We start from the raw sequence: 15519 nt of genomic DNA, 5'->3' as shown, positions 1-15519 counted from the left end.
TGGAAGCGGCTTCCTGTATTATCGTCCCGACTAGCCCCCTCTCCTCCATGCGAGCCTTATCACAGCAGCACGTCCTGCGGCTGCTATGCAGAGGCAGGAAGAAGGACAGCAGCTTCCTGAAACGGCGATGTATATCACCATTACCAGGGGAACATTGTGATAACACAAACTGGAGATTGGACTGGCAGTAGGAACCCACAGGGGCAGGTTTCAGCAAAGGCCACAAAAGCCGAAGCCTTGGGCTGCTGCTGTCCAAGGGGGTGGCTGGAAGTGGAAGAAGAGGCTGCAAATGGCAAAAGGAAGCTGCAGGTAGGGAATAACACATGAAAAAGCCAAAGGGAGCACTATATGAAAGACAGAGTCTGTTGTACATGGATCTTACACATGGATGAGGGGTCTGCACATTGAATGGGACTGCTGCATATGGAAGGGAAGCCCCAAAACAAAGATAGTATAGGGGTGGAAAATGTATAAATTTGGCCATTACTGATAGTCAATGAGAAGCTAATATTTCTGATGCATACAAATTATATGCTGGTTGGAGTTGGGCAATCAAATGAACTATGTCCGTAAAGGTGGCAACACACCATACAATTTTTTAAATATCTATTCAATTTAAGAATTGCAATCAATTTTTCTGACTGATTGTAAAGGTGGCCACTAAGGATCCAAGTTATAGTGAAAGATTGCAAAAAATTGCAAGGGTGTGTACATTAATAAATTGACAATTTAACACACACCATACAATCTTTAGAAAAATTGAAGAAAAATTTCCAGCACTCCGGATCGATAAAAATTGAAAAAAAAAAAAACCGGGAAATCCAATCAGATTTTTCAGTCGAATGAAAAAAAAAAAGGTTTCGATTTTTTCAGGAGATTCGATCATATTTATCGAATTGGCTTAAAATCGGTTCATTTTATTGTATCATGTGTGGCCACCTGTAATATTGGACTTAATTGTATAATGTTGTGGTTCTGGTCTCCCACATGTATAAAAGTAGTATTATATTCACCAATATTGAAAAACAAAAAGCATCAACATCCATATAACGTGCTAACAAACAATCATAATTCGTAGTGTAGGAGGTGTACATTAAATGTAGGGCTCAGTGAAACAGGTGAGGGTCTTTGCTGATCCCCCCACAACAATCATTGGGGTGTAGCTATCCCAGCCTGTGCTAGTAGACACAAGGTCTAGTACACCTTACGGGACCGGATGTGTCAGGAGTAGGACACGATGACACAATGAAACAAAATATAAAATTGTCACTTTATCTGTGACTACCGTACTCACATACTGCTAGGTACCCCATGTGTATCTTGGTTTAAGTGGTAGACGGCGCTGGTGTACACTAGTTAGAATTATATCACCAGTTGTACTACAACAGTCAGGTGTCTAGCAGCCACAATATCCACACATAAGGTTGAGGTGTACCATTGCATGCATGAGGATAAGAAGAAAAAAAAGGGGGTGCAATATATATATACTGTATACAGTGCAGTGTCAATTTGACATGTTTCACCCTAAAATGCCCTTCATCAGGAGTATATATCATTCCACAAAAACATATAATGATTTCCCACGCAGTGCAAAAAGCAAATCCCCAGCATCAAAAAACCCTGTCAGAGCTAGCGGGCTTTTGATGCTGGGGATTTGTTTGCTGCATGTTGACACAATGAAACAATATATAAATTGTCACTCTACCTGCGACTACTCAAGTACTGCTAGCTACACCATGTGTATATTGGTCTAAGTCAGACTTTCTCCACCTTTTTATCTTGGAGGAACCCTGCAAATACTTTTTGGATCTTAAGGAACCCCTGAATTTATTTTGCAGGAGGCATGATCTTTAAAAGCTGACGTGGCTGTTTGTCACTACCCCCTATTACAGTGCCCTTCATTATAATGTCTCCTTATTCTAGTGCTTTTTATGGATATGCTCATTATTATTCTGAATGTATAAAAGGTAGAAAACCGAGAGCCCAATATAGTGTAGTTTGTATTGGAGGAGTGCGAATGATAATGATGAAACGTAAGTATTGTACTTACAAACCAGGGTTACCTCCAAGGCAACCACTGAAAAGGCAGGCGGGGAGACCAAACCCGTCCCCACTCAGGATTAAGACGTCGCTCTCTGTGGATAGAGGAAAAAAAGAGGGTGTACCACCCTTCCACCAAGGGTGGATTCTTGTTGTGTAGAGCTGTACAGAGGCGCCAGTAGGATAAAAGTCATTAAAATGTTTAAAACATTCGGGATGCGGTGGTGGACCAGCCAACCCAAAACAGACACAGGTACTGTCGATTCAAGTAATAAATCATTTATTTATATACTCCAAAGACAAGTCGCAACGCGTTTCACGGGCAAAATCCCGCTTCCTCAGGCAATAAACAACTGGAGTGATACACTAAAAAATGACGACAGAGATAAAAAGCAACAATTAGAAAACCGTGTGTGGCGTAACAGTATGACAATAATGTGGTATTGACCACCGTGACTTATACATAAGAGGATCTAATACCGTGACCCTGGAGTTATGAACTATACAATCTGTATCAATAAATAATGTGTAGCGAAGACACCAAATTTATATGTTATCAATACTGGTATGACAAGGGGCCTGATTCACAAAGCGGTGCTAACAGTTAGCACCCTGGTGAAAAGTCCTTTATCATGCCTAAACTCAGTTTAGGCATGATAAGTTTAGGTGTGATAAGTTTAGGCATGATAAGTTTAGGTGTGATAAGTTTAGGCATGCTAAGTTTAAGCGCCAACTGCGTTAGCACCGCAGTGCACAGCTGATCAAAAGTTTTACGCTAGCAAAGACTGGTGCACTTTGTATAAAGTTTAATGGCGCTGCTTTGCGTGCGGGACTTTGCAAGCGATCTAAACTTATCTAAACTTAGCATGCCTAAACTTATCACACCTAAACTTATCACACCTAAACTGGCTTTTCACCAGCATGGTGCAATGGTTATCATGCCTAAAGTCTTTTAGGCATGCTAACTGGGTTTGCACCGCTTGGTGAATCGAGCCCAAAGTCTGAAAATCCAAAGTTATATAATTATTTCAATAACCATAAACAATGTATTCATGAGCGATTTCCATGTCAATCTGTAATATCCCAAATATATATATATATATATATATATATATATATATATATATATATATATATATATATATCCTTATCCCTATGATAGAAAACTATAGTGCGATAGGTAAATGTTAATGTTGTATAGGGGGAGGGGGAAAAAAATTGGAATGAGGTGGGGGGGGGGGGGGGGGGGTAATGGGCAGTTGACAGGTAGGAGAGAGGTAATGGTTTCTAACAGGGGGGAGGGAGTGATAGGTAAGGAGTAAAATGGGGTGAAGTAAAAAAATTGTTGGAAAATAGGAAATGGTCACTTACCAGCACGGAGTCCAAAATACGCTTGGCACCTCTGTGCCGGTCAGTTGCAAATGACACAGTTTATATAGGGAGTAGAATGGAGTGATTAGTGATGTAATAGGGGCGGGGTGATGTGGAGGAGGTGTTTGGCAAGGAGGGAAAATTTGGTGGCCAATGAGGTGGGAGTGGGCGGGGATTGTGCATGAACTCGTGCGGCCATGTTGGTATAGGGAAAAAGGGAAGGTTTGTTAGATAGGAGCTTGCCAGATAGTGTGAATAGCATAAAGTGTGTTCGGAATATATTTAAAAGGAATGTTATAAAGTCCACTCGATAACACACGTTAAGCTTGTGACTGTGATGAAAAGTTAATCCCATATTGAGGTGGAAATCTTAACTATAATCAGCGTGATTCACTGTCAGGGGGGAAAAAAAAAAAAAAGGAGAACATTGCTGACCCCTGCTGTTGTAAATAAAACATTGCACGCAGGATGTATTACAATACATAGACAAACAGGATTACAGCAAGAACCAATAAATCTTTATACGGCTTAGATTACTGGTTTTGACCAATTTCAAGCAGAAAATATAAAACCAAGTGTATATATAAAAAATATCATAAACATTAAAAGAACAGTAATGGTCAAGACAAATTGTATTTATCTCTATACAGTGCTATGATAAGAAGCATATATAAAAAAAAAATATATAATATATAAAAAAAGATTGGAACTATGTAAAATTAATAAAATCTTATTAATACAAATGTCACTTTTTCACATGATATCTCGTGTATATGACCAATAACAATCAGAATATTAATGGACAAGTGAAAGAGAGGACAAATAAAAAGAGAAAGAGAGATTAGTGACTGCTAGGATGATTGGTTAATAAATTTTCTCTAGCTGTTCGTTCAGACCGCCTGGAGTTATAGATTTCAATATCTGTATCCAATACATTTCCCGTGATTTTAAGAGCTCAAAAGGATTTGAACGGTTCTGTGGAATAGTTTCGATCAGTGTAATAGGAAAAAAAATCTGGATTACTGTCGTGATGGGTAGTGAAGTGGCGTGACACACTGTGGAGAGGGTATTTATTGAGTATATTTCTTTTATATAGGACAGCATAAAAGAGTATATTGTACATACAATAAAAGTGTATATATAAAAAATATCATAAACATTAAAAGAACAGTAATGGTCAAGACAAATTGTATTTATCTCTATACAGTGCTATGATAAGAAGCATATATAAAAAAAATATATAGTATATAAAAAAAGATTGGAACTATGTAAAATTAATAAAATCTTATTAATACAAATGTTACTTTTTCACATGATATCTCGTGTATATGACCAATAACAATCAGAATATTAATGGACAAGTGAAAGAGAGGACAAATAAAAAGAGAAAGAGAGATTAGTGACTGCTAGGATGATTGGTTAATAACACATATCACAATATGCTAATTTTTTCAGAAGGACCTGTATATACGGTATATATACAATGTAGTGTCAACTCGACACGTTTCACCCTAAAATTTGCATCGTCAGGAGTATACAGTGCAACAAAATCATGATATCATTGTAACCAGTGTACACCAGTGTCGCCCAGAAAATAATGAACTTTATCACAATATGCTATTTTTTTGAGAAGGACCTGTGTATATATATATATATATATATATATATATATATATATATATATATATATATATATATATATATATACACACACTGTAGTTGCAGGTTTTGGTGCGCCGTATCAATTGTTATGTATAGAGTGCTTGGGGGGCCCCAATGTAAAGCTTGCATTGGGGCCCACAGCTCCTTAGCTACGCCACTGCATGCACTTCCGGGGGCCGCACAGCCAAAAACAGGTTAGTATGCGGTAAACCCCTTCTTGCCGATAACCAAACAGGACGTGATGCTCAGCAACGTCCCTCACCTGTTTGACCAAACCTTACGTTAATGTACACCTCCTACACTACAGATTATAATTTGATGTTTGCAGGTTAGATGGACATTGATGCTTTTTGTTTATAAATATTGACCAAATAAAAATATTAGTTTTATACATTTGGAAAACCGTAACCACAACATTGTACTATTAGGTCCAGTCCCTATGGACAAAGTGTGGCATTTAGTTCAACTGTATAACATTTTGGTTTGATTGTAATCAAATGAACTGCCTGCCAGTTTTAATTTGCCAAGTTCCAAGCTACATACAATTTGCAAGGAAGCCACAATTCTTCATCTCTGCTTGCCACCAACTAACACTGCGAAGCTGTCCTCACTGCAATGCACAATATAGACCAGCAGATGGTGCATGAGCCACAAGATTGGCAGGCAGCAAGAAACATAGAAAATGCTGTAAAGAAATGATAGAAGGCTAATGCTACGCACAGACGTAATCGTCCTCATACAGGACTGACAGTTGCTGATTGTTCTGGAGGAGAGTTTTAGCAATAATCGTTGTACAGATACACTGCTTAGTTATAGTCTGACAGGCTGCTCTGTCATCTGGAGAAAGGAATAACAAGCAAAGGACATAAAAACAGAAAGCAGTAGCACCCATTCATTGTGTTGTAATCCATCATGATGCTAAATGACATTGTGGGACAACTGTACAGACAACAGATTTTTGCATTAGTCATGAAGAATCATCTCTAACAATGCTTTGGTGATGCAAATCTGGCATTATTGCACCCTAAAGTTGTTGACACACACAATACAATAAAAAATATTTGAATTTATGGCAATTCGATAAATTGGTTGTACAGAAAAATCAAAAAAGTTGCTTTATACAAGCAAGAAATTTGATCAAATTTTCATTTCTCGAAATAAGTCAATTGGGAGGGGCTGATTTTTCTGGTCAATTTTAAGGAAAATTGATTGGTGTAGAATGGATAGATTGTCAGTTTCTTGATTTATAAACCCATGCAATTTTTTCAGTTTAGGGTTTCTGATACTGGGTTGCAGTTGGAGATTATGTAAAATCTCTGTAGAAGATAATGCAGCGAAGATAATGGTGTGTAGTCTACTTGTTTACTTGTTTGCTAGGAGTAGCTAATACAGAATATTGGACTGGGATGTCAATGAGGCTAACATGCCATGTTACTATTGCCGCAATCACTGACAGCTGAATTATGTCTGCAGAGCTACAGAGCATGAGAGATCAACAAAGGGACGATATTTGCAAGAGAAAATCTGAAAACACTTAATTTTTAAATGCTGAATGGCAATACATGCATGTATTCTCCATACATTGGTACCATCCTGTGGCACCCCTCAGACGTCCCGATCCAGAGTGGAAGGATCAGGATGGAGAGTGGAAGCAGAGGGTTCACAAAAGCATGCAGAGCTAGCTTTAATGACAGCCCGGGTGACCCAGCTCAAGTTCAAATCATACCACATCACCCAGGTTGTCATTACCGCTGGCTCAGCATGAAGTTGAAAGAGTGGCGCTGGAACAAAGAGAGAGGTGAGTTACTTACCTACCATTGCTCCATGTGAAGATCACTGCAGAGGGGAGGAAGGGAGGTGGAACCACTAGGCTCCAGGAAACGGTATATGGGAGGAGGGCCAATAGACACCACAGCACTGTGTAGAGGAGGGTGCACTAGATACTGCAGAACTGTATAGGAGAGGGAGACCACTAGACACCAGGAAACTGTATAGGGGAGGGAGAGGGGCCAGTAAACACCAGGAAACTTTTTGGGGAGGGAGGGAGCCACTACACAAAGTCAAGATCAGAAAAAGTTCTACCAAAGGCTTCCTTTTTATATTCCAAATGCTCGTGGTTGAAGAGGAGCACAGCCCCAATCAGATTACCGACAAGCCCTTGACGGTAATCTGACCAGAAAAAGACCAGTGAAAAGCCTCATTTGGATCTTCTTAGCTAAGTATGTGATTTTGTACCTGAGCTTCGGCTCGGGTACACTGGTAAACCCTGGAGGTCACATGATGGGAGGCCACATTGGTTGGTCCCTGATTGTTCTCCTTGTACCAAAGTTTCTTGATGAGGTTTTGAAGGGCAGGTTAGTAAGAACTCACATGCATGGGAGGAAAGGAAAATCAAGTTATCAGAACATTACTCCTTAAAGGACCACAATCGTGAAAAACGTAGGCAATTAAAATCTGACTGAACCAAGTTTGGGCCAGTTTATCTCCTCATGGGGGATTCTCAGGGTGTTCAACAGCATTTCCTGAGGAACAGCTGCAAAGTCTAACTGACATAATAGTGTACAAGTGATTAGGGAGGCTGGCTGGAATCTTACTATTTTGGAAGCTAAACTGCTGTTTAGGAAATGCTGTTGAAAACAAAGAAAACCCCGAGAATCCCCCATGAGGAGATGGACTGACCCAAAACCTGTCGGTTCTGTCAGATTTAACTGCCTACTTTTTCGCGAAAGTGATCCTTTAAGTTGGCCATACACTATTCAATTATCAGTAGATTTTGTTTTCAAATTGACACTATGATTGATATTACAATCGATATTATGGTCAATTTTTTTACGACTGACTAAAAACAAACATTGCAAGTCTTTCAATCAAAAGCAAAATCGAGTGATAAATTGAATATTGTATGGGCAGCTTTACCTATATATGCTGCATCCATGTTTATTTTGCCCGTGATGGAAGGGGGAGCCACGGTCACACTGAGATTCAGCCAGTTTAGGTTAGCTAGGTATAGGTGCAAGTGCCTTCGGTATAGGTGCCCTCAGTATAGGTAGCTAGGTATAGGTGCAGCCAGTATATGTTAGCTAGGTATAGATGCCCCCTCCCCATAGGTGATGGAGGGGGGAGCCGCGGCCACACTGAGACTCGGCGGAGGGCGCCCGAATTCTCCTTCCCTTCCTCTCCCCGGGGCTGCCCCCCGTGCTTAGCTCTCAGCAGCAAAGTAAGCGCAGGGAAGCCTCGTACTGAGCAACTTACCTCCTTCCCGCTCCAATCGACGATCACTTGCCGCTGGTCTCCTTTGTATAGCCGTGTCTACACTCTCTACTTCCTGCTAATCAGGAAGTAGAGAGTGTATACGCGGCTATGCAGAGGAGACCAGCAGCAAGTGATCAGCGATTGGAGTGGGAAGGAGGTGAGTTGCTCAATACGAGGCTTCCCTGCGCTTACTATGCAGTGGAGCGGGGAGCACGGAGGGTGGCCCCGGGGAGAGGAAAGGAGGGAGACGTTGGGCTGGCCTACCCGCGGCTGAGTCTCGGTGTGGCCGCGGCTCCCCCCTCCATCACCTATGGGGAGGGGGCATCTATACCTAGCTAACATATACTGGCTGCACCTATACCTAGCTACCTATACCGAAGGCACCTATACCTAGCTACCTATACTGAAGGCACCTATACATAGTTAGCTATACTGAAGGCGCCTATACCTAGCTACCTATACTGAATGCACCTATACCTAGCTAACCAATCCTAGGAGCACTTATGCCTCGCTAACCTATACTGGGGCCCTTCACTGGCTAACCTATACTGGGGCACTTATGCCTGACTAACCTATGCCTGGCTAACCTATACTGGGGGCACCTATAGCTAGCTACCTATACTGGGGGACACCTACAGCTGGCTACCTATACTGGAGACACCTGTACCTGGCTAACCTATACTGGGAGCACCCATAGCTGGCTACCTATACTGGGGCACTTATGCCTGGCTAACCTATACTGAGGGCACCTATAGCTACCTACCTATACCTATCCTAGGGGACACCTTGAGCTGGCTACTTATACTGGGGACACCTATGCCTGGATGTCTATACTGGGGGCACCCATACCTGACTACCTATACTGGGGGGCGTAGTATAGGCTTGTGAGTCCATGGGAGGGGGGGGGGAGCAATTTTTATACCCTTGCCCTGGGTGCAATTTAGCCTAGAAACTGCCCTGCATAAACAGAAATCATCTTACCTCTGCAAGCATATCATGAAGTTCCCCTTCTGTTGGGCAACATCCCAAAGATCTTATGATTGTTCCAATCTCCCTGTAAACAAAAGCATGTGTGTGTTATCATCCTTTTCCAAAACGTATTGGAATCCTCAAGCATTCAGTTTCCTTTCAGTGGAACTTAGGTGCCAAGCTCATCCCGTGAAAGACAACTATACAAAATAATACCCCCTTCACCAAACTTTACACATGGCAGTGTGGCACAATGCAATCATGCAAATACCGTTCTCCTGGCATCCGCCAAACCCAAACTCCATCAGATTGCCAGACAGAAAAGCATGATTTGTTACTCCAAAAACATCTCCACTGCCCTAGAGTCCATTGAACTTGGTGATGTAAGGTTAGGATGCAGCTGCTCAGCCATGGAAACCCAATCCATAAATCTCTCTACACAGACCCAGAAGTCATCTTTGTTCTAAAAGATATACAACAGCATAATAACATTTCTTTGTTACAGCTAATACAAATCTGCACTGTTTTTACTTCCTGATTCATGGAAGCAGGCATATTGTTAACAGCCTGTGCTTTCAAATGAGCTTATCTGCCATCTCTGCCATGGCAGTCATGTGACACAGGGAGAGATATAATTACAACTTGTGATTAGACACAAATGAGGGGGAATTAAACAGGCTAAACTCTCTAAATACATACAGGGTGTATTTCTCTATACAGACGTCACATGACTTCAGTTCCGATCCTGCGCGTATCGGAGGATATGCGGAGCTGTGCAGACAGGCTGGAGAGCTCGCTGGAACGAGGCTCAGTATGTATAGTGGCTGCATCGGGGGGATTAGGGGGGGGAAATCGGGGGGGGTGGAGACCACTATGCCCCTTATTCCTAATGCTGCATATTGTGTACAGGAGCCCCTGCACCTAACAAACTTATACAGTGGGGCTCCTGTAGCTAGGGAAACCCCCTGAGTGGCATGCTCGACACTGTGTCAGGCATACCGCTATCAGAAAAAATTCCTTGCCCGACACAGTGTCGGGCATACCGCTCTGGAGGTTAAAGGATACCCGAAGTGACATGTGACATGATGAGATAGACATGTGTATGTACAGTGCCTAGCACACAAATAACGATGATGTGTTCCTTTTTTCCTTTCTCTGCCCGAAAGAGTTAAATATCAGGTATGTAAGTGGCTGACTCAGTCCTGACTCCGACAGGAAGTGACTAGTGTGACCCTCAGTGATAAGAAATTCCCCTTTTTTACCTCTTTCTTGCTCTCTGAAGCCATTTTCTGCTAGGAAAGTGTTTTATAGTTGGAATTTCTTATCAGTAAGGGTCACACTGTAGTCACTTCCTGTCTGAGTCAGGACTGAGTCAGCCACTTACAGTGATGGGAAAAACTATTTTCCCCCTTCCTGATTTCTTATTCTTTTGCATGTTTGTCACACTTAAATGTTTCTGCTCATCAAAAACCGTTAACTATTAGTCAAAGATAACATAATTGAACACAAAATACAGTTTTAAATGATGGTTTTTATTATTTAGTGAGAAAAATAACTCAAAACCTACATGGCCCTGTGTGAAAAAGAAATTGCCCCCTGAACCTAATAACTGGTTGGGCCACCCTTAGCAGCAATAACTGCAATCAAGCGTTTGCGATAACTTGCAACGAGTCTTTTACAGCGCTCTGGAGGAATTTTGGCCCACTCATCTTTGCAGAATTGTTGTAATTCAGCTTTATTTGAGGGTTTTCTAGCATGAACTGCCTTTTTAAGGTCATGCCACAACATCTCAATAGGATTCAGGTCAGGACTTTGACTAGGCCACTCCAAAGCCTTCATTTTGTTTTTCTTCAGCCATTCAGAGGTGGATTTTCTGGTGTGTTTTGGGTCATTGTCCTGCTGCAGCACCCAAGATCGCTTCAGCTTGAGTTGACGAACAGATGGCCGGACATTCTCCTTCAGGATTTCTTGGTAGACAGTAGAATTCATAGTTCCATCTATCACAGCAAGCCTTCCAGGTCCTGAAGCAGCAAAACAACCCCAGACCATCACACTACCACCACCATATTTTACTGTTGGTATGATGTTCTTTTGCTGAAATGCTGTGTTACTTCTACGCCAGATGTAACGCGACACGCACCTTCCAAAAAGTTCAACTTTTGTCTCGTCGGTCCACAAGGTATTTTCCCAAAAGTCTTGGCAATCATTGAGATGTTTTTTTAGCAAAATTGAGACGAGCCTTAATGTTCTTTTTGCTTAAAAGTGGTTTGCGCCTTGGATATCTGCCATGCAGGCCGTTTTTGCTCAGTCTCTTTCTTATGGTGGAGTTTTAAACATTGACCTTAATTGAGGCAAGTGAGGCCGGCAGTTCTTTAGATGTTGTCCTGGGGTCTTTTGTGGCCTCTCGGATGAGTTTTCTCTGCGCTCTTGGGGTAATTTTGGTCGGCCACTCCTGGGAAGGTTCATCACTGTCCCATGTTTTTGCCATTTGTGGATAATGGTTCTCACTGTGGTTTGCTGGAGTCCCAAAGCTTTAGAAATGGCTTTATAACCTTTGCCAGACTGACAGATCTCAATTACTTTTGTTCTCATTTGTTCCTGAATTTCTTTGGATCTTGGCATGATGTCTAGCTTTTGAGGTGCTTTTGGTCTACTTCTCTGTGTCAGATCGCTCCTATTTAAGTGATTTATTGATTGAAACAGGTGTGGCAGTAATCAGGCCTGGGGATGACTACAGAAATTGAACTCAGGTGTGATAAATCACAGTTAAGTTATTTTTTAACAAGGGGGGCAATCACTTTTTCACACAGGGCCATGTAGATTTGGAGTTTTTTTCCTCACTAAATAATAAAAACCATCATTTAAAACTGCATTTTGTGTTTAATTATGTTATCTTTGACTAATAGTTAATGGTTTTTGATGAGCAGAAACATTTAAGTGTGACAAACATGCAAAAGAATAAGAAATCAGGAAGGGGGCAAATAGTTTTTCACATCACTGTACATACCTGATATTTTACTCTTTCAGGCAGAGAAAGTAAAAAGGAACACAACATAGTTATGTGTGTGCTAGGCTCTGTACATACACATGTCTATCTCATCATGTCACGTCACTTTGGGTATCCTTTAAAGGGCAACTGAAGTGAGAAGACTATGGAGGCTGCCATGTTTATTCCTTTTAAACAATATGAGTTGCCTGGCAGCCTTGCTGGTCTGTTTGGCTGCAGACGTGTCTAAATAAAACCAGAAACAAGCATACAGCTAATTTGTCAGATCTGACAATAATGTCAGAAACACCTGAATTGTTGCATGCTTGTTCAGGGTCTATGGCTGAAAGTATTAGAGGCAGATGGTCAGCAGGGTTGCCAGGCAACTGATATTGCTTAAAAGGAAATAAACATGGCAGCCTCCATATACCTCTTCTTCAGTTGTCCTTTAAGCTAATCTGTAGGCCATAGGAAATTTGGAGGTATGTAGCTAGTGATTCTGCAGAAAGATGGCAGCGTCTGTGCAATGTGTCCCTCAGTATGTGCTGACCCCGCTCTGTGATTTTACGTGGCCTACCACTTTGTGTCTGAGTTGCTGTTGTTCTCAGTTGCTTCACTTAGTTTAATCCCACTAACAGCTGACTATGAATTATTTAGCAGTGAGGAAATTTCACGATTGGACTTCTTGCTCAGATAGGAATCCTATCACAGTACCATGCCGGAATTCACTGAGCTCCTGAGAGCGGGCCCATTCTTTCACAACCAGGGGAGTAACAATAGACCCTGCAATGGATGCAGCCGCAGGGGGGCCCTGGAGGGGGGGGGGAGGGAGAGAAGGACACGGAGATTTAAAAAAAATGTTTCTGATCTCTGCACAGTTGTTCTAATGACTGCATCTGCTCAGCCACTGATAAAGAATCATACAAAGTTTTGTAGACAAAGATTTGTAGACAGTCCCTTTTCAGTGTGCAGCAGGCTCTTGTGTACAACACCCTTCCCCAGCCTCTCCACCTCCTTTCCAAGTGCTGTGTACTGTAGTGATGCTGGAGGAGTCTGCAGAGCCTGTTCTGCTCCATCAGAGATGAACAGAGTGAGTGTAATAAGCTAAGGCTGGGAGTGCACTCGCCTGTTGGTTTTCTGCACACCATGAGCCATATGCAATTAACTTGAAAAGCTTATTTTCATAACTTGAAAAGTTATTTTAATTAGAAGATGAAAAATTAATTTCTAAGAGGAAACTCAGGAGAAAAAGTTGCATATGCATAATTGCATATATGTGTCTGTAAGTGTGAAAACATGCACATTTAGTCACTGGAGCTAATGTAATTGATAAAGAAAATGCCTGTTGTGCAGCACTGCTGTCTGTATCTGCATGGGGAAAACACATTCAAGTGTGCACTAGCCAACTGAATAACTGGTTCTCAGTTTACCATTGCAGAAAGCGAGAGGGGGTGGAGTTTTGCAGGAGGTCCACTGATTTCCAGTTACGCCCCTGTTCACAAAAGTTTGTAGATGTAGTCTACATGCGTAGGTGCTTGACCATATATACCCGTGGCTATGAAAGTGTTTGGGATACCTGCATTCAATGATTTGGAGGGACATCCCAGTATTTTAGGCAATATAGTTAATGAACAGTTTATCAGTTTATGAACAGCCATCAGTTTAGGTTTCACCAGTAGATGAAACATGCACAATTGGGATCTGTAAATTATATGAATTTTTAGCTCATCACTTGCAACTATAAATTATTCTTCACAATAATAGGTATTTTTATATTCTCTGGAATGTCACTTAAAGTCCGAGTAAACCTAACAGGCCAAATTCTAAATGCAATCAGGATGATGAAAGTTAGTTGACAGCGTCGCAAACGCCCACAATCAGCAGTAAATACATGGAGATGAACGTTGTAATTAATCTCAATGCGAGACACCCAGATCTACCTCCATACCACGGATCTCTCTCTACCACCACCATGGAGAAGGTATTCTCCTGTCTCTCAGCAATCTCATCCTGGAAGTCAGCCAGGTTCCTAAAGTTAAACCTGGATAAATCAGAACTACTAATTTTCCCACCCCGTGCAGTCTCAACCATCCAAGGACAGCTATGTCACTGTCAACGATACAATCATCTGCCCAACCACACAAGCCCGCTACCTGGGTGTCACCCTGGACTTGGCCCTCTCCTTCACCCCCCACCATCCAAACCATTGCTAGGGCCTGCGATCTCCATTTATGCAACATCTCCAAGACCCGGCCCTTCCTGATCCTGGAAACTGCTAAACTCCTTGTCCATGCTCTCAACATCTCCTGCCTGGACTATTGTAACACCCTCCTGTCAGGCCTCCCTCAGAACTGCATCGCCTCCCTACAATCCTTCATGAACACAGCAGCCAGACTAATCTACCTCTCCCACCATTCTGTCTCCACGACTCCCCTATGCAAATCTCTTCACTAGCTTTGGGCCAGTGCACACCAAAAACCTATAGCAGATACCCAAAACGCTAGAGGTTTTTGAAGCAGATTTTCAGAGCGATTCTAGGCATGTTTAGGGCCCTTTCACACCAGAGGGATTTTTCGGCGTTTTAACACCACGGCCGAAGTTGGCGTTTTGCTAGGTAAAAGAAAGTCCATAGACTTTCATTTTACCTTTCACATCTAACTCGGCGTTTTGGAGCGTTGCGTTTCAACGCTCCCAGGAGCTTTTTCAGGGCTGTTTACAGCCGAAGTTGGCTGTTGGCGTTTCAATGATAGTCAATGGAAAACGCCAACTTCAGCGTTTTCAAAGCCTTTTCAAAGCGTTTTACAGCTATCTTGTTCACTTATTTTTATAGAAGAAAAAAAAAAAAGGACGTTTTCATATGGGCTGTAAAACTCTTTCAAAACGCTTTGAAAACGCTATGTATTGGCGTTAAGCAAAAGGCTGACTTTCAGCCTTTTCTACCGCAGCCTCTAGTGTGAAAGAGCCCTTAGAGAGGTTTTCTAAACATGCCTAGTGTTTTTTGGAGCATTTTTGTGTATCAGATTTCATATATTGTTACAGTAAAGCTGTTACTGAACACCTTCTGTAACAAACAACACTGATCTAGTGTTTTTCAGAGCGGTTTTCCACTTTCCTATACTTAACATTGAAGCAGATACGCCTCAGAAATCTAAAAAATGCTGCAGCCCCCGAGTTTATATTTGTGCAAAAAAAACGAGCCGCTCTGGTGTGCATAAGGCCATTGAAATACATTACCCAAG

At 41.8% G+C, this 15519-nt stretch overlaps 1 protein-coding gene across 1 annotated transcript in view; it reads right to left on the bottom strand.

Annotated features, from left to right (window-relative positions):
- Positions 1-15519, bottom strand: part of EFCAB2 (EF-hand calcium binding domain 2) — a 68672-nt gene that overhangs the window by 29106 nt on the left and 24047 nt on the right. Inside the window, exon 3 of the mRNA XM_068279565.1 lies at positions 9307-9379. Coding sequence (XP_068135666.1) covers positions 9307-9379 — 73 coding nt within the window. The remainder of the gene's footprint in view (positions 1-9306; positions 9380-15519) is intronic.

Source organism: Hyperolius riggenbachi, chromosome 4 (assembly GCF_040937935.1).
Source record: "Hyperolius riggenbachi isolate aHypRig1 chromosome 4, aHypRig1.pri, whole genome shotgun sequence".
Lineage (NCBI taxonomy): Eukaryota > Metazoa > Chordata > Amphibia > Anura > Hyperoliidae > Hyperolius > Hyperolius riggenbachi.
This window is presented reverse-complemented; position numbering and strand designations above follow the sequence as displayed.